The 20,981-nt window shown below is 36.9% G+C and overlaps 1 protein-coding gene across 2 annotated transcripts in view; it reads left to right on the forward strand.

Annotated features, from left to right (window-relative positions):
• LOC149561664 (lecithin-cholesterol acyltransferase-like 4) overlaps positions 1-19,388 on the forward strand; it is a 126,515-nt gene extending 107,127 nt beyond the window's left edge. For both annotated transcript variants that reach the window (XM_089825229.1, XM_089825230.1), the window contains exon 12: positions 18,402-19,388. In XM_089825229.1, the coding sequence (XP_089681355.1) occupies positions 18,402-18,923 (522 nt within the window). In that variant the 3' untranslated portion in view covers positions 18,924-19,388. The remainder of the gene's footprint in view (positions 1-18,401) is intronic.
• Positions 19,389-20,981: the final 1,593 nt, after the last annotated feature.

The raw sequence follows: 20,981 nt of genomic DNA on the forward strand, positions 1-20,981 counted from the left end.
TAATCCATTCCTAGATTTTGGTGTTATAATTTCTAGAGCTGCTCCACAACAAAGCTCAATTAGTTTATTGCCCCTTCATTCTTTAGTTGGTTGTTTTTGAGATCTCCTTTATCATGCTTTGTTTTCCTATTCAGAGTTCCTTTTGTTTTCTTGTCGAGTATTGCTTTTATTTTGTGGGTTTGGCTTCTTTACCCACATATATGTCCATGTTTCAATAATTCTTCCATTTTAGGTCATCTTGCCATTTTTGTGCATTTCTATCTTAACAAACATGTCCAAGTTCCTGATTCTTATTACGATGGTAGCATGTACTTTGTCAGTGTTCTCTCTTGTGCCTTTCATCTTTGTGAGGATACTCAGAGTGTGTTTTGGAGGTAATGGTTTTAGGGTTATTCTTTGATGGGTTATCTTCAAATTTCATTACCTTCTGGAATTGCTTCTTCCAAGTTTGTTTCTCTAAGGTGCTAACTATGTTTCTGACTGATTCCTTCAATCATCCCCTGAATAAGCGAGTCTCTCTTGAGAGATTTTTGGTACCATCACAACCGAAATTTGGAATTCGGTGGCAAGCTCCACTGTGTTGACTTGTACCTCCTTGCGGACTTGTGTCTTGGCTTAATCACCTCTCGTGGGTTGGGTTATATTTGGCATTTGTATCGGGCATTAATAGTTTGAGCTTTTGGTGTAGTGACAAATGATTCCAACAATTGGTATTAGAGCCTTGGGTCATAGGTTCTAGTCTCCCTTTAGTGGGTGTTGAAGGCTTAGTCATTTCGAGGGGGAGATTGTTGATTTGGGGGTCAGCACATCCTTGGGGACTCATAACATGGCTAAATTTCCTCCTGTGGGTCGAGTTATAACTTGCATTTGTATCAGGCATTGACAGATTAAACTTTTGGCACAACAACAATGATTCCAACACATTGCCCTTTGTTGCTTGAGTTAATTCTTTGAAGTGCCACTGTAGATGCTTCCATTCAAACCTTTCAATGAGTTTTTGTGCGAGTTCGTCATAAGTGGTTAAGTTTTGTTGATCGTAGGCAATAGGGTCATGGTGTCACCACTCATGGGTTGTTCTTGTGAAATGGATCACCGTGAATTTAATGGCATTTTCCTGCACCATGGGGCTTAATGAAATATAAGTGTTTAACTTTTGCAACCACAAAGGTACTGTGGTTTTAGTTGGTTTGTCAAAGCTAGGAAGGGTTAGCTTACTCACCCTTTCCTTTAGGTCCTTATTTGACTATCCTTTCCGTTTCTTGTTAGGGGCAACTTTCATTTCAGCATCAAAGTCTGGGGTCAAGTGTAGAGTATGCTCTACAATTTCATCACCATCATTCATGGGTGGAACATTTGTTTCTTCTTGTTTCATGTGTCCCTCCATGAGTAGAAAGGAAGTTTTGTTGTCCTGGGGTTGGATTCTCATTGGGGAGATATTATGTTTTATTCTTAGAGTAGATGTCATTAGTATCCACTCCATGATAATTATTATTTATATTTTAAATGGCTTGAAGGAGGAGTTGGTTCTTTCATTCCTCTCACTCTATTCCAAGAGGGCTTGAGTGGTCTAAGCGTTTTGGTCCAGGAATGCCCTCAACTCATTTCTTATTAGATCGCTCATGGTGTTGTTTAGTGTAGATTGGTTGATAGATGCAAGCTTTCTTCGTTCTATTTTGAAAGTGTTGTGAACCCTTGGGCTAGGTCTCATATACTACTTTTCATAGGATGGTAGGAAATATGCTCTAGTCCCAATTGTAATGCTTCCTTTTTAAATTTCCCTAGATTTTTCACAAATTTTTTCACAAAAATCACAATTGCAACAAATTAGGGTTAAGATTAGATATAACCAAATATTTCTTCCCTCAATAACACGATCCCAAGTTTGGATCTTGCAATCACAACATGAAAAACATATTTAAAGTACACACGCATGTATATAGATAATCATTGGGGCTAATCAAGCCTTAATATTTTCATAGGTTATAAACACATTGGGGGAAGAGACATGATTGGTCTTGAGAAGCCATTTCTACACCAAGCCTAAGAGCAGATGTCTACTACAACCTATTGCTTGGTGGTTTGTACTTTCTTTCCCAACCATGTCTTGTCTCCCTATAGATAGTTGCCATGTTGTGGAGTCAATAGGAAGTTGTAAGGGGTTACTTGACTTTGTAAGTAACATTTTTGTCATAGGTTGCAATGATCGTTCAAGGATGGGTTACTTATGAGCCCGCTTGCCACCCTTCTCTTACACCTTGGCCCCTCTCTCTTGCAAGGTGGATTTCAAACAATATGTATATCTATTTTCCATTGCTATTTTGTGGAATTGGGTGGAGGTTGCAAGCGGTTAGTTGACTTTTAAAGTGCCCTCTTTGTCCTAGGCCGCACTGGGCCTTCTAGGATAACCTACTTATAAGCTCACTTGCTAGCCTTCTCTTATACCTCAGGCCCTCATGCGGGCTTCAGACATTATGCTTATCTATTTCTGTAATAGAAGCATAAACTTAAGCTTTAATCTCACTCAAAATATCCATATATGTATTTATACATAGAATTGACAACTAGGATTAGTTATCTTCTGTTTATTGGTGGACTGTGTTCTCTTGATGGATCTGAGATTATCTACCAGTACTAATTGCTATGCAGTTGGTTTGACCTTGATGTCAAATGAATGCTTAATCTGTATATCATATTTCTGTAGGTGAAATGAATTTGCAAATATGTTCGAAAGTTTGGGTTATGCTGCTGTGATAGAATTGGTGGGTGTGTCAGATTGCTGGTTGAGAGAGATTACCGAATGTATTTTATTGCCTGAATTGATTGATGGTATTGCTAAGTATATATATTTATTTATTTGGCTGCTGCTTAGTAAAATCCTTCCCATTTGAGTCTGAAAGCTCACCTCTTTTACCATCTCCCTTTAGTGTAGGGAGTCTTCCATTAATTATTATCCTTTTGAAAGGGTCACACTCCCTCATTCTGATTGCTGCACAATAAACAATTACTCATTCTATGTTAGTGCATGTGTTAACTAGTTACCTTCAGAAGAATGGAGCAACTGCCTTTTAATTTTAATTCTGCTGCCAATGATGTCTTAATTAAACTTTAGTTAAATGCTTATGACTAACTTTGCAAGGCTTAACATATTTTCTTTCTCGAAAATGTTTTGTAGTTAGAGGTAAAGAAGCCAAAGAAATTTGTGTCAGAAATTGTCTGCTCTAACATGGGGTTGCCAGTAACATGACAATTGATACCACTCATTCATATTTTCATTTTAATTTTTTATATTTTTAATTTGAGTTATATTTTTGTTCTTTTATATTTTATATTTTTCATTATTGTTAATTTTCAAACCTTAATTGTAAAGGGGGACATTACATCAACTGTGAAACATGATTAACACAGCACAACATTGTGCCATTGGCCATATACTGGAAAACCATCATGCTTCCCAACTTGAAGCTCTGCTTCTTTACATATGACAAATCAATGAAGTTGTGGTTAGGCCCACTAGCATTTAGAATGACTCTGTGTCCCTGCATAATGCATCTTTCTCTGAAGACGTTATATTGAGGATTGCTGCTGATGGTAGCATCACGCCATCCATGCAAAGTTATTGTGATGCTCATCTGTATTTGTTTCTGCATCCATCTATTCATAACACTTGTAAAAATCCTATGTCTCATCCAACTCATCATCAGTATATTCCTCAAAGACTTCATTCCAGTGGGCCTTGTCTCCACTTCTACAGTTATGTCCAGGTGTCCAAGAGTCATGATAGTCAAGGAAAAGCCACTTCTGTCTCAACTCATTTCGTATCATGAGGTGCACCACCAACTGGTCTAGGAAACTCATTAGCTGGTCTAGTTAACTCTGGTTTCTTGTCCTTCCTCTATGGCAAAGTCTGTGGAAATTTGTTAGGAAATGTAGCCCATGGTGTGGATAGCTCCTTGCTGTTGCATGCATAATAGTATCCTGCAAAGATGGTGGATCAAAAGCGCTACATTAACTTTTGAGAGGTTTTGATAAACTCTATGAACCAAGAACTCAATCTCCTCTTGGTCGCATCAGAAACCATTATTGACAACCTGTGAAACTGTGAGATGTAGGCATCAAGTGTCCCATCCTGTCTCAATTGCCTTTGAGTCCTTGTGGTCAAACCGCTTTATCACTCTAGTAAATTGATATAAGAAACTATAGCAGCATGACCCAGGCTGAGTGTTGGTATAAGGATTTGTTAGTGAACAGATTGTCCTTTCAACTAATTTAACAAATTTACTCTATACCCAAGGTGTGAAAAACACAAAATGCTCACAACAGTTGAGAAAATCTCATGTTATTTGACTTTCTCTCTGAATTTTTTAAAGGTACAGCAGCCTTATTAGATTTGCAATGAATTCAAATTATCTTTTCACTTTTACCTGAAAGCGCCTAAGGATCTCTCAACTACTCCTAGGTAGTGAGGTAAAGAATCAACTCAAAATCTCAAAGTAACATCCACTGAATATATATAGAAAATCTACTTTAAAAGAATGAATAGCATCACAAACTGATATCAATCATCCTTACACCATAATTGAAATGAACTTACAGAAAGAACAGCAACCGATATCTCGAATCGTTAAACCAAAGTCCACAAAGTAACAAAGATTTGAACACTTAGAACACCAAGTTTCAAAGTAGAATCCGAGACGATTTATGTATGTATATTAAACTTTTCCATGCACAGAGTCGTTTGAAAGAAAAACATCCATATACTATCCTTTGATTACTGTTTAAAAAGTACCTACTTTATCAGAGTTCTTTACTATCTACCTTCTAACTACCTATTGCTAACCTTAAACCAGTTCAATGCCCCAACATTTATAGTTTTTCCATACAAATCCAAAAGGCCTCCATCAAAACCCAACCATTTTTGTTAAAACAAGAAATAGTTACAAAACAAGAAAGCAGTTTAAAAACGAGCGCCAAAAAGTAACTGAAAACAACAGTTCAGTTCAAGCGTCATCGCTCGTTGACGGTCTGACATACTAGCTTCCAGCTTCGAAAAGTATTCATAAACTCCTGCATCGCGTGGGAGTGTGGATTCTTCAGGCTTAGCAATCGGGCTCTACACACGTCTTTCTGCCATTTGAATTCCTTTATCTTTAAACTTTGATGTGGCATCAGGTTCTTATTGAGACACAACATCGATTCAATACTTGCCAATGCAGTGAAATCGTTGGCACTTGGCGATTCACCATCCCTAATTTGTTCCACGGCTTCATTAAGCTCTTCATTAGTGTCTTGGCATCCATGTTTCCGTCGTCGAATTGTAGGATCCCTGTAGGATTAACTACCTTCATATCCTTGAGGAGTTCTTTGTGCATTTCAGTAATTTTATTTTCCATGCCCTGCACTTCTTTAATTGTCTCCTTGTAAATTGACTCCTTCTAGCCCATGTTGTTCTTCATAATGAACAACATGCAAGGATCCACGTTTTTCATTGGGTTCTCATTTAGGAACTTGAGGACCCTGAACCTCTCAACTTCAGCCACTTGAAAAACAACTGCTTGACATCGACCTAGCTTTGTTTCCCAAACCAGAACTAAAGTTTGGATCTCTCCCAGCAATGATTTTTCCTCAGCATAAACATTAGCAAATTCTGAAATAAATTTATTACCTTCTTTTATGATGATGTCCACCCAGTCCTTCACGACATCACCTAACAGCTTCCCTTTTTGCATCTACTTCATCAATTGTTGACTTCTTGCAGAATTAGGTTCTTCAGAGAATCGATATATGCAGCCATTGTCGTTACCATGCCTTTTAGCTCCTTTTTCTCTTTATTGTTCTTCTCAGAGTGTGTTAGCATATGATCGGCAAAGAATTTGAAGAAATGGTTACCGGTACTTCTGTTAATAGTTCCCAATTCAACCGAGGTAACTTTGAAACCTTCGTCATCAATATCCTCTGACTCCTTTTTCTGCTTGTAGGTAGCTATCTTAGTAGTGATCTTTCCTGTTACTGGGTCTTTGGTAAGGTGGGCATCTGTCTTCAACTTCTTTACTTTCGAACCCCTAGCCGCATTCTTAGTGACGATGTCTTTCACCAGTGTGGACATTGGTTGCAAATTCCTTTTTTTGCTGATTGTGTTAGATAGCCAGGAAGGAATGGCAGGGCTCTCTAGTAGGAGTTAGGAATCTGGGCTGATCTACCTTAGGAGCCTCAATGAATTGAACATTAGCATCTAAACCATCTATAAGAGATTGAGGCTGTCATTCAAATCCTGCCCTTGAGTCGGCATTCTCTCCTTCTGAAATTTATGTTGCTTCAGGGCTTCAGACTTAGACTGAGATCTAGTCCTTGGAGTCGTAGTTTGCAAATGAAGGGGCGTCTTCTTCTGTTTATCCTAAGCTAATATACTACCTGCAACAGGAGAAAGTGGGACGTCAGATGGAGATGGTTCAGAAAAAGAAACCACCTTTGAAGAGGGTTTATTGATAATTCCTTTGCTCTTTTTCTTTAACTAGTCATCTGTGAAGGTAAATATAAATCTAGCCCTTAGATTGATATCATCTTCTTCATCCTTATTCTAGTCAACTATCAGAGACTTCAATTCACTAGATTCTTCCCAGCCAGGTTCAATTATATCCGAGCCATCCTCAATCACTCCTCCTATTTTGAACTTCAACCTGAAAGAATTAATTTGCTACAAAGTCAGCCTTGAATGATCTTTCCTCAGAACTTCTACTTCATCCCTACAATCTCGCCATAGATCTTCCAGCTGTGGAGTTGCCGGCGGGTGAACTTCAAGACCTAGAATCTGGATTGCGTACCCTTTAGAATCTGGATTGCATATCCTTTATTGTCGAAATTCCTTCTGCTATGGTAAGAACCGAAATTGAACCCAAGCAAATTACTCCCAATGATAGAAGCGTTGGTCATGCTACTACAAACCAACGAACCCAGCTTGATAGGAAAAGCTATTTCCCAATCCTCTTGCGGTAAATTATCCTTTATAACAGAGAAAAGTTGCCTACATATTTCGGCCAAAACAAAATAGTCCAAAGCATACCGTGGCAACTTTGTAGGCTCTTCTTCGAATCCACCTATCCTCAAGTACGTGAACCTGCGAAACTGTATGAAGTGGCTTCCATATTGCTGAATTAACCTTTGGGCTTCAGGAGACAACCTAGGTATTGGCATATTCTTCAAAGACACAAAAACATTCTCCATTAACACATCATGAACTTTCCTAAAATCTTCCAAGATTCTATCTTTCTGTAGCAGAGGGCAATATTGAAAAACTGTTATTTCTTCACTCCATACTCCATCAGGGAGAGGGGTAAGATCACAAGTACAGGCAATGCAGTAAGTTAAATAGGAAGCCATATAAAAATTCTCCCGGGATTCCTTAGCACGCTTGAGTTGAGCCCTCAGTGAACTGGCAATAATCTCTGCCCAATCCATCCATTGTTCACCCTTCAAGATGATTTCTATGTACCTATACATCCATTCCTCAAAGAGGAGAACATCGACAAAACCTTTGACTCTATGCAATAACACCACAAGGTCATGGATGTGAGGTTTAAGGTGATCTTTTGTGATGACCTTGGGTAGCCTAGAACCTTCGCCGTACATGGTCTTGGTCCATTTCCTAGCCAGGGTATTGCGAAATTGGTTTGGGGTTTCTTGATATTCGGCCTAGGCTTGAACAGGGGAAAATGCAGCAAAGGTATTCTCTGGCAAACGCAGTACAGTTTCAATAGTGTCCCTTGAAATTGAGAGTATCGTGTTGCCATTTTTACTTACAATACTCTTGCTTCTAACATCATAGTGATCAATACAAACTCGAAGATGTTCATGACTCACAAAGGCTGGGGGAAAAGCAATAGCCTCAATTAACCCACTAGTTAGGACTTCCATACACCCATTCACCTCATTAGCGTATTGAAGAAAATTTTCTTGTAAATTCTCCAACTTAACCCCCTCCAAATTCGTATCACAAATGATTGGCTTTCTACATTCTAAACTTGAGACATTACTGAAGAAATGCAATACAGACCTCATTCTTAATCAAACAACAAGGCTTCATACAGATAATGTTGGAAAATACAAAGATTTGCAGAACAAAACAAGAATTGCTAAGTTCTCACCTGTATTCTGCTGAAAAATCAATGATTTTCTTTGTCTCCCTTAACAGCTTCCTTCTCCACACTTTCAATTCTTTGCATGATAAACAGAAAAAGGAAAGCCGAGCAAGTTTTAAAGGGAAAGTACTTACGTGCGGAAGTATAGGCTCATTATAAGGCATTAATGACACATCACTCCTTGTTAACGTTCGCACGTTCGAAAGCCTTGTTGCATAAACTTTCCATTTAATGATTTCCTTTTCGGATGTATTGGTAATGATTAGTTTTAATGCGACGTCCAATCCCTTTTCCGGCTGAAGATTTCCCACTTTCCCCATAATTATGACTTTTCACATTGGGAATAGAAATGTCCTTTTATTCATTGTTCTCTGACATGACCATCAATTGCCTTGCGGGATGATGGCGCGTCTACACTAGGATTTAATATTGCCAAAACACCTCCGCCATTGAACAACTTTGAACTACTTCGAATCGAGGTTCGAAGTGGTTCAAAGCAATTCAAAAGAAAACTTCGCCAAGTTGACGCATATCACCTGCTAGAAAAACCGTTAGTTCAAAACCTTTGGTTGAACTGCTTTGAACTACTTTAAACCGAGGTTCAAAGTGGTTCAAAATGGTTTGAGGGAAGAGATATCGACTGAGGGCAAGAGGGACTTCAAATAATTACTTCAGGAGATGGTGAATACGCGAAGTGACAAGGGAAAGACTTCAACAAACGGATAGGCAAAAATTGAAGGAAAGACCTTTGAAAAATGGTGATGCAAAACTCTACTAACAGGATTTTACGCTTTTGTACCTATGGCTGCTGATATAAGGAACATGCTAGTTTAGTTTCTTGGGTCTGGTTGAACAAGGAAATTGTTTTGAGATTTATCTCCCTAGATATTTAGGTTGCCTACCCTTTTACCAGGATATTTAATAAATGTTAACAATTTTCTTCTAAGCTCACTAGATAAATATTTGTTGGATTGTGGCTAAGTCTTCTTCGGTTTGAGGGAAAAGAGGCAACGTGCAAATCAGATGCACAGGCATAGCTTATAATACCATTTGAATTGAATTCAACCCTTCCAGCAAATGATAACCACATATGTGTCCAACAAATCGATCTGTATCTGACCTTATCAGTCCGATTGGACCATAAAGATGATGATAATGTTTTCAGGGTAATGTGATATCCAGGATACTTTAATGGTGAGCTGCCCTAAATTTTTATAGTCTTAGAATAGAACATTTTTATTTAGTCGGAATATAAATAAGAAAACACCCAAGACTTTGCCTAATCAAGTAGTTGTGCCAACACATCTTGATAGACATTTGAGAGTGATTTCAGCATTTGCGCAGACTTACTGATAAACATGGTCAGGAAAAGAGTATATTTCACTAATTGAAAAGCAAAAAATTCCTTGGCATGGGGAATTGCTGTTAAGTCTTAAATTTTATTCTTGGCTTCAGTGTGTGTTAACAAACAAGTTTACCCTTGGCTGACTAATATAAAGAGGCACAAGTGTAAAGGGTCATCTTTTATGAGTATTCAAGAAGAATTATAAAGCTGTTTGGCTGTTCATTCTGTTCCCTCAGTGAAAGCACAAAATGTACGATTGGCCTCTAAAGTGATCCACAAAAAACTGTGTTGAAAAACCAAATCTTGTGACATCTACCAAAAGCGTTGGCACTAACATTGGTAAATGTTTTTTAGGCATATCCAACTCTAGAGCCACCTCAGTACTCTTACTGGCGTGCAAAGAGTATGTATTGTTTCACACGGCTCTGATATTATGTATTTTTTCCATGAACTAAAGATGACCGATTTATTAAAATCAGTATAGTGATTAATGGCTATACGCAATAGACAATGGTTTTTAGAGATTGAATTGTAGACCGTATAGTATATGAGTATTGGCCTAAACATATCTAGTATATGAATTGCTCCTTACTTTGGAAGGAGAGTTGACATAGTTGTGCTAATGCATCTCAAGGGCTCCTCGTTTTTTACACTCTTTCACTACTTGCAACATATTGATTTTATAAGCTGCCAATAGTTCAGAAAGACTTGAGGGAATCTGAATCCAACATGTTGTCCATAGCACAGGAAATACTGCTGATTTGAATTCCACTTAACTGATTGAACAAAGTAGAAAGTCATTAACCTCTTAGTAAGGTGGCGTCGTTTAGCAAAACTCAGTTTAGCAAGCATGTGCTGCAAATTCACCGTTTCAGCCTTGGTTAAATAATCAGTCTCTGATTGGAGTCTCTTTAGGTGTCAGTATTGTCTTTCTTTATCTAAATAGCTCTACCTTTTTGATGGTGAAATACTCCTTTAGTTTGCAGCTCCAGCAGCTCCAGTAAACACTGATGTGGGACGCTCCACTTTTCTTAAGTCTGCAGTGAAGTAACCTGCAAGCTTTTAAAGTGAGAGTAAGTTTCTTCTGCTTGAAAATACAACAAAAAACTGTTTGATTCCAGATCTTCAATCTCTGAGGAATTCCAGTGCACCCGCAAATTCATATATAATATACCCAGAAACCTCGCTATATTCAGCCCACTGATCCTTTCTTTTGATGAAAAGTTTGGAACTTGTTTCACAAAATTTAATTTGATGGACTAATCTTTAATTTTATATGGATTGAAAACATTAAACTTCTGGATATGAAACTACTTTCCAAGTTTCCGGATGTCAAAAGCTTGTCAATTTTTTCTTTGGCACTGAAATATTCTTTCTTCTATTTTGTGCATTAACTTACAACCTTGCCTTGATTGACTTCATGTAATTTCTTTCTACAAAAATATGGATAGAATCTTGAAGAGAATCATTATTCTCAGAACAAAAAGTTACTCAGACTTCACATCTTAATTCCATACCAACTTCTATAAGATAGATATTCAGAATTTATATTTTGTACATAGCTGGATTCAATATCAAATTTTGGTTGCCATATTACCAATTATTCATCGCAAATTATTTCTGTAAACTTCAGATCTGGTTGCATTTTCTATTGCAGGCTGTACCTATGCTTTTCTTGACTTGAATGTGGTTGATTCTGTTCACTGCTAATGGCATCCTCCTCCTCCTGAAGATGAAGGGCAGAGGTGTGCACTGTGCATAGGTAGTTCTGTTCTGGGTTTGCATCCAGTACAGAAAATATCAGGGGTTTCATCCTGATGGAATTGCAAGGAGAAAATAACAAAAAAATCAGAAATTCTTCCCCTTCAAATTCCTTTATTAGTACTAAGATAATATCTTTAATATCTTTATTAAGATATTATCTCCTTAGTTAAATACTTTCTATAATGGTCAACGACTTGTCTGTAGTCCGTCTTTCAGTCTAGATAGGAATGTTTCCTATCCTGTCTCTCTTTTGTCTTCAGTCCAAATAGGAATGTTTCCCATCTTGTCTTCAGTTTTGTTTCTAATTTCATCTTCAGTCTATGTTGTTTATTTTAGAAACAGAGTTCTTGTAATTCTTTATAATACATTTGTTCCTCTGTTAATAAATCAATCATCCGAAAATCCGTTAATCTGCCAATTCTTGAATCTTGTAACATGGTATCAGAGCCATTATAAGGAATTTTTCGAAAACTCTTATAATTTCGTGACTGAAATTTTCGAAATTCTTTGGGTCTGTTTTCTTTCGATTTTTTTTGAAAATCTGGGCATAGTCTTTTCTGAGTGCAGTTTATGGTGTCTTTCTTGCACAAACAATGCCGTTTTTTACTTCACAATCCAAAAACGACTTCATTGCTGGAAGCCAACAGCGTTTTGTTTAACAAATCTGCCATTATTATCAAGAAATTTGGAAATATTTGAAGGAGCTGCATGAAACATCTGACAAAAGTTGGGCATTCTTTCGGAAGAATCAGCTGTTCTCCATTATGATGGATGAACATATGTCCTTGCAAGAGCATCTGACAAAGATTAAGGACATCCGTGATCAGCTCGAAGCTATTGGTCGGAAAATGGAGGAAGAGGATATGGTAGTCATCACTCTGAAAAGTCTACCATCATCCTATGAGCACTTCATAGAAACACTCAACATTACGTCAATTAATGTTGATCTGAAGTTTCTAGAATTATGCACCAAACTTTTGCAGCAGGATTGTTGGAAACAACAGTTTGGCAGTAGTGCTTCTACAGCCTCCTCAGAGTAGGCATTTGCTGCAAAATCCTTTCAACAGAACATCAACAACTATTAGTCTTCTCAGCCTTTCCAGCATCAAACTTCTGCTCAATCCCTGGATGGCTCTACGAAGCAAAATGTACAGTATAATTATTGTCACAAGTTTGGCGATATGAAGTTTGAGTGCCGAAAACGTTTGGCTACTCAAGCAAGGCAAAATGCTTCCTAGCCAACAACACAAGTTGTCGAGCTTCTTGATTAAGGCGAAGCTGCATTTTTCACCTTTTGAATTTGAATCTGTTTTTCTGGGTTTGTTCTAAGTTACCATATTAGCTCAAAAACTAGGAAATTCGAAATTCGATTCACTCAAATTCGAAGTCGGTTCGAAATCATTACAAATTCTTCTGTTACCATTAGAATTCCCTGTAGATTTGTAGTTTCGAACCCTGGTCGAATTTGGTTGCCGTCAGCAGAGCTTGGGAGGAATGTGAAACAAATTTGTGTGAATTTTGAGGCCACATCATCTTATTTACTTGTCAACTTAGTTTTAAGTGATTTACATATTAAAACCCAAAACAACGCTATTTGGGATTTTTCCATATTGTAACTTGCGTTTGGCAGTGACACTTTGGAATTTTTTGCAGTGGCAGTCTAGATGCATATGTTTGTTGTTGGCTTGGTTTGGTCCCTGTTGCAAGGAGCTCATCCCCATTTATTGGCTTGGTTTGGAAATTATTTGATGATTTTTTATGATATATTGATATTGATCACATATGAGTCTATGACTGATGATTGATTAGTATTGTTGACATTGGTGTTTTAAAGTTTTTGAACCAAAACATTCATATGGAGGTGTATTTTTAAATTTTATCATGCCATTCAAACAAAATTGTTAATATATGTGGTGTTGTATTTTGCTAAATTACTTCATATTAGCATAGTGGTGTATGAACTTATTTGTTGCAGCATATTTTTACATATATATATATATAAAATCTTGTACGGACAAACCCAAAACGAACCCGAACTCGGCCCAAATTTTTTTGAGCGAATTCCGAATCCGAATGTCGAAACCGCATCCGAACCAGAATCCGAACCGGCAACTTAGGGTTTGTTGATTTTCTCCTTAAAAATCATTTCATGTTGTCTGTAATACTTAAGGTTGCGTGAGATTCTGGGTTTTACCGTTTTTTCCACAAAAATGAAGTTTTGTAATTGCAATCTGTTTTGAGTCATAGCACTCTTCTGGCAAAGCTTCTTGGTTCCAACAATTTGTAGATCTAGGGAGGGTCTCAGTTATCCCAGAATGTTCCGACATTCGTATGTTGACCATCAAGGAAGGGTATTAAGATAATATCTTTAATATCTTTATTAAGATATTATCTCCTTAGTTAAATACTTTCTATAATGGTCAACTACTTGTCTGTATTCCATCTTTCACTCTAGATAGGAATGTTTCCTATCTTGTCTCTTTTTTCTTTAGTCCAGATAGGAATGTTTCCTATCTTGTCTTCAGTTTTGTTTCTAATTTCGTCTTCAGTCTACATTGTTTCTTTTAGAAATAACGTCCTTGCAATTCTTTATAAGGAACACATTTGTTCCTCTGTTAATCAATCAATCATCCGGAAATCCGTTAATCCGCCAATTCTTGAATCTTGTAACAATAAGTTCACTTCCAAAAAGCTGCAAACACCTCAAGAAGGCCATGATTTTAGTCGACTTGACTTAGGCATAAAGATTACCATTAATTATTATAAATCTTTCCATAAAGCTGCCATCTAGAAAAAATCATAGATAACTTAAACTGGCAGGACTTCAGGTGTGGCCCTATAATGAAAAATTTAAAAAATCTTGCTGGAACTTTAGCTTTTCTGACCCCTTATTTAAAATACCTCTAGATCCCTTTATTTATTAAATACTCAGCCTGTGAGGGACGAAAATAGGCTAGTATATTTATTTAATAACTAACAGCTATACAAATGGGGATATTACAGATACAGAAAGCATTCATTTTATTACATCAAAGAAGCTAATTTTTTGTCTCATGTTCATCAAATAGACTGTTTGTATTTAAAATCATAAAAGAGATTCAGAAGATGACTATAAGAAGGCTTTCCACTCATCCTTTTGGAGATGTAGGTGATAAAGCTGAAATCGTTGAAAAATGTGCAGGCTCTAATACCAAAGGTTGGGAAATTTCAATCTCTATCCAGAGTCAAAATACAAATTTAATGGATGAGATACAAGGCTTGAACTACTACAATTTGAAAATGTGAAAGTTACATGCTAATCTGAAATTAAGTTGCCTTAAAAATTAGCATGCCTAGATCCATCTTCTTTATGATGCTAAAATTTGGCTTTAATTTTGTGCTTATTAACGCTATCTAATGTGAACTTATAATAACAATAAATAAAGCATAACATCATCACAATATAGCAGAGAAAAAGGACAAGGTTTACATGGAGAAATCCTTATGGGGAAAAACGTCACTGAGATAAATGCCAATTATGCATTTTCTTCAAATAAATGAGGTTACACAACTTTCACTTCCATTATCCTCTTTTGCATTGAACATGGCAGCACCTACTTACCTGTAAACAATGTGATGGAAGAGCATTCTCTGGTTCTTGGTAATCTTGCATCAAGCAACAAATAGATCTTTTTAGTTTGTTTCTGTTTAGTCAGTTTGTGTTTGCAATTGTGTTCCTTCGAGTTGGCTCATTAGCTTATATAGACCTTATGGAAAATTCTTGGCATCATGGTTGATCTTTGTTTGAATTCACATCTCTATCCGTTTCTTCTTGGTGGAGATCTCTTTGGTTTAGGCTCGGGTCTATTTTTGTTGTTAATGTTTCGTGGCTAGTTGGAGTTTTCCGATCTTGCAAACCATTTCTGTGGTTTGTGATCTACATGGATCGTCAATTGATGTTCCTCAACTCTTGGTTGAACTACCTTTGGATTTGCGCTTCATTTCTTATCTTCTTGGAGGTGTTCTTCTTGATTTGGGTCCTGACCCATACTTGCATGTTGGATTTCATATCTTGGAGAATGTGATCTTTCTTGGCTGACTTGATGCTTGTGAGTGTTCTATATATTGATGTAATTGATCTTTAGGAAGGCAACTTATAGGAAGACAACCTCATGAAGGTTATCATAGAAGGATATTCTGGAATTTGATCTGTAATCAGGTCTGTATGCTTGATTTGTAAGCCTGCATGCTGCTGGCCTGTTGTATCTGATTTCATGAATCTATAATAAAGTGAACACCTGATTTTGCATCCTTTCAGATCCTTGTTGTGGTTGCTTTTGTTGTGCAACTTTTGCTGCATAGTTTGGACTGTCCTCTTTGAGGATCCCCTGCTGTGACTGGTCACAACCTCCTTATGCCTCAACTCATGCTTATTCCTTTAGAGTAACTCTACATTCAACTATTTCTCTTAATCTCTACATGCAAGGAGTTGTCTACATAGACATGTCAAGAGATCCTATGTGCAAAACATGGCTTCCAAAGAAGACTCTTCATTGAAAATGTCTGCAGCCCTTGGATTACCTTCACAAAATGCATTAGGACACCAGTTTTGGCTCCAATACATTCCCTTTGAGTTGATGTACATAAGTAGGATCCTATTATATAATGTTTGCTAAGGGAATAGGAGGGTTTACTGCTTCCATTCGGATTGGCTCTGTATGTTATGATTTTCTGAATGGTGCAGGGATGTGTATTAATGTATAAGGGATTGAACTGGTAGATGATAGAACTGGAAACCATCTGAATATTATTCTGAAACTGTATGAAACTGTGAAATGTCTTCGTGTGATTCATCAATGATCTGAGCAATTATTTCTGAGCAAATGGTTTCATTTCCTAACTGGGTCAGTACTAACGTACACTCAGCAAGAATCACAAAGTCTCTTGAGCCGATACATTTCAATCTTAATGTATTTTGTTTTTCAATGTGCCATGGGTTTAACTGCAAAGTGAATGCGTTGAGGATGAAATAAATATGGGGTGGTGGAAATACTCCATGGGACGTGGTCCCATATTCCTGCAATACTCAAAAACAGGGAAAGTGTTACTTGGGTTATTGGGGTGTAGATACAGGTATGGCTATTTTTTCAAAATAGGGGAGGGGGGTACTTGGGTAAGTCAATTATTTTTAATACAATTTAATATTTTTAGAAAATCCAGAAATATGAGTCATGACAATGGTTTTCCAAAACAAGAACAGCAACAAACTTTGCAAGTGTAATGTATTTTTTCTGTTTTGGATTTGCAATAAATTTGTAATAATAATATATGCTGAATGTTTAGATGCATTACAGAGAAGGCAGACTTTAAACATGAACAAGAAGATCAGAAATCAAATAACAATGACATATTGCAAATGATAAACTTCTTACTTGAATAGTGATAATGTTTACTGTTAATCAGTACTGTATCAAAGTTTCAAACTGATTGCGTATTGATTTAAGCTTGATAAACAAGAATTGAGTCACAAATGATAATCAGAAATCTTAATCAAGGTCCTTAGCTATGATGCTGTCCACCGTAGTTCAACTTACCATTATTGGCAACTTATTGCCGAGGGCAAAAAAAAACCGGCAAATATTGGAGATAGGTCAGGAACTTAAAAAATTGCTTAAATTTAATTAGAAATGCATTATTTTTGCAAAATTCAATAAGGAGATGCATCTAATGAGTCAGTAAATGTGTAAACAAACCAAACAAACTGATCTAGGTATATATAAATTCAATTAGGCTACGAAATCTCATTCTCAAGTGGAATGATGATGGCTCGTAGCCATAGTCTGATAGTTTGAACTCTAAAGCAAACGAAAAAGAAAATTGTCTTTGTAAAAATATAAGCAAATAGAAGTGCAAGTACAATATCAAAATAGGCTACATCTTCCTCTTCACCTTCCCAACAGCTCGACTAAAAATTGCTGGAGTGGGAGGGATTCTAGCCCTAGAAGATTGTTGTGGTTGTGGCTGGACCTCTAGTCTGGATATAGATGGTGTTGACATTGGCAATACCTCCTCATCATCTGTATCCTCCTCACTCTTGGTGGCCTCATCCTCCTTAGTGTCCTCATCAATGTCATCCAATCCCAGTGCAATTATAATTATATTTTTGCATGATTCATTTGGAGAGGAAACAATTAGTCACCATAGAATTCTGAGTGGAGTTCTTTCCTTGGCTCCATTTAAAAGCCCAAGTATCCAAGATGTTACAATTGTTATTTAAGTTAAGGGGAGGTTCATCTTCTAAGAAAAGTTATATACGAATTTCTCTTTTCCATCTAGCCTTCTAAAATTCTCAAACAAACATTTCTATTGGAATTCAAGCTTTTAAAAATATTTTTCAGTTCATGTTTCTTTCTATTTAATTGTTACATCCTTAATTGAAGTCTACTTGACTTTAAGATACTTGGGCTAAATCTGTTGTCTTAATTTTGATTCCCCTTTGTCTCTTACCAATGGCTTCTAACCACTTTTGTTTTTTCCAAGTTCCCGTGGAACTGGAATGATGACATTCACAGAGAATTGTCTTCCAAATTTCCAAACGCATAAATTAATGAATATGTGATGTCTTCATCAGGAATATTGTTGGAACCTAGATTACAGATACTAACTTACTGTCACGAGAACTAATTAAATTTGCAGCAGTTTATATGTCTAGACTCTAATCAGATGTTGCTAAAAAATCTAGTGTCTGGACAATGCTATTTAGCATCCTTCTACCTAGTACAAATCATTGAGCTGTCCTTCACTGCTACAAAATGAATGTTGTCTATTGTGGCTGGAAGCTCATTAACTGCTCAATCAATTGCACTTGTAATAATTAAATATATTATACATTTTCTTTAAAGGGTGACCTGTGCTACCAAATGACATCCATTCTTAGCTGCAGAGGTAGATGGTTGACAGAGAAAAAATTCTGTATGTTTTTCAGTAATTTTTTTCTTTATTAAGTAGGTGGTCCAATGCTGTCGAAATCCATAAATTTTGAGATTTTTCATAATAATATTTTTCATTTTTTAGCAACTAATTTATAGAGAAAGAATCATATTCCATGTACTATCAGCTTTAGTTGTCTGTTGGGAAGAGTTTCTACGGAGGATCATTAAATGTTTGTCATTCTTTTCCAGGCAGATGGTCTTCAAGCTGAGGAAAGGATAGGTGTCCCAGGAGATCATCGCGGATTGGTCTGTGATGAGCGTGTATTTCGTATACTCAAACACTGGTTGAAGGCAGGAGAGCCAGATCCTTTCTACGATCCTGTCACAGACTACGTTGTTTTGCCAACTAGGGCCGAGTTTAATCAGCACAGGAAACAGTGCCTCTCTATCCCAATAACTGAAAATTGGGAAATGCTATCACAGGACATTGATGATTATAATGCAGTGCTTGAACATGATTTTGTGGCTGCCATATCGGGCGCCTATGACAAATTTAGTGATCCAAGGGCAGAGGCGCATGCATCACTGAATATACATCCTCCTCATCCTGGGTCAATTGACAAGAAGCATATAGAAGTTTCAACTGTCGGAATTGCAGAAGGAAGTGATGTGAAAGAGACAGCTATATCTCTGGAAATGGTCATGAAAGAAGCTTCAATGGGTGCTATTTCTCTGAGTCAAATGCCTGAGAAAATTCAAACCAAGAAATAAAGGCAATGCAATCTGGAATTATTCATGTGTGGGCAATAGTAATATAGTTGTACTTATTTGGCCAGAAATCTAAGAGTTATTATTGATCATTCCTATCCTATTTCATGGACAAGAAACTTAAATTTCTGTGTCCAACAGAAATAAGTGGGATGCAATAAATTGCTAGTTTGCTGCATAAGACCATAGAAGAATGTGATAGTACTTGTGAATGAAAAGAATGTCAGGATTTGACCTCAAGCAAGGTGGGTGATAAATTCTTAAACCTACTCTTGCTTAACAGCACTAACAGGTTTATTTGTAGCTGTGTGCGTATGTACAAATATGTATGTAGCTAGAACCCTGTAAAAATGTTCAATGTTGAATATGTGTCATTGTATATAAGGCCATCTGTACCCTATCAGCAAAGATGTGTATTTGTAAAGTATATCATGACAAGCAATTTAATAAATCAGCTTATTTGACTAATCTTTCATGTTGAACTGCCATGTACAGTTGATCTGATTTTTGTCCAACCTATTATTGCATTGTTATTATGTTGTTGCCAGCATTGATAACGGTGTGTTGTTCTTACCATTTATTTGTATTGACATTTTATTCATGGCATTCATTAGTTTATAATATTACTGACATTGTTTATAATATTATTGATAAGGAAGATTTTGACTTGCTATGGTTGTGATCTTGTAAGAGCGATTCTTAGTCATAAAGTTATGCTTTGTGGAATTATTTGCATTATTTTTCTTTACTTCTGAATTTTTGTTTCTGATGGGAAAATGTTACCTGTTAATTCTCTGGAGTCTTAATCAGTATAATATTTATGCCGAGTTCAGCCTATATTTTTGGCTTCTCAAAAATTTAGTTAAAATTCTTTTAATGATATCATGGTGTGAAGATTACGAGTTCAAATAGATCAACCAATATATTTATTATTAGTCCCCGCCTATATGACACGCAGGGAACTAATGTTCCCACTAGCGTGTTGCAATTAATTTTTTCAGAAATCCATATGTAATATACTAAGGTTTCGAATGATTTATTTTTAAAATATATTTATGTACATTAAATACTAAATTTATATTGGTCAGGGCACATTTTCCCAGGGGTTAAAATGATTTTTAAACTTGGAAAATTGGTAAAAAATAACGTCAGTGTGGTTCTTGAATCGTCTTGTAAGTTCTACATCTGCGGGAGAGTACTCCGCGGCAGCGCCCTGTCAACTTCAGATTATACAGCAGAGCAAGCCTCCCTTACATGCTCTCCATGTTGTGGATCAAGTCCATTCTCGTCATGTGTCCCCACGTATTGAAACAGTGGCAATCGGCAGTTATGGAGGGGCTGATTGACATGGGAGTGAGGGTCATCTCTTTCAACGGCTACACCCTTTCGCTGATCTCATTTCCACTGATCGCCTCAAACACGCTAATCCCCACAACCTCCGTCTTCTCCTTCGCACCACTGCTACCTGCCTCACCTTCTGGGCAGTCTTACTTCCCTTGTATCCTTTCGTTTACCATAACCAGAATGACGCCCCTCCCTGTTTGCTTCCAAAGCTCGAGAATGAATTTTCAAATTCTTTCTGATAACAAAGCCATCCTTGACAAGCTTGCGGATATTCTGCCTGGAGTTGGCCATAGAAATCTTGTTGATTTCATTGTGATCGAGCCAAACTTTGCCCTTCCTGCACATCAGAACGCTCGCAGTCAAGCGCTTATGTACTTCAACGACACCATTTTGCCTGCAATTTTGATCCTTTTATCCAAACTAAAAAGATTGTAATTGTTTGTTTGTTTCTCCTCCCCTTCATCAGTCTTGTTCAAAATATCTGTGCAGGTGTGAGACTTTTAATAAATTGTCTCTAAATTTTCACAATTTTTTGTGCACGATTGCAAAACTCCTGTACAAGATTTAAAATTTTTCTCAAGTTTTAGCTTCACAAATTCTTCGCAAGTTTTTCTGAGTATACATTTTTGGCTGTTGAGAAATAATGCAAATTAGCTGTGAACAGATTAATGCACGTCTTGTGTCAATCAATAACAGCCAAAGTGTATAAGACAAACT

The sequence above is a fragment of the Cupressus sempervirens genome, chromosome 4 (assembly GCF_028749045.1).
Source record: "Cupressus sempervirens isolate cs-2001-9-10 chromosome 4, ASM2874904v1, whole genome shotgun sequence".
Taxonomy (NCBI): Eukaryota; Viridiplantae; Streptophyta; class Pinopsida; order Cupressales; family Cupressaceae; genus Cupressus; species Cupressus sempervirens.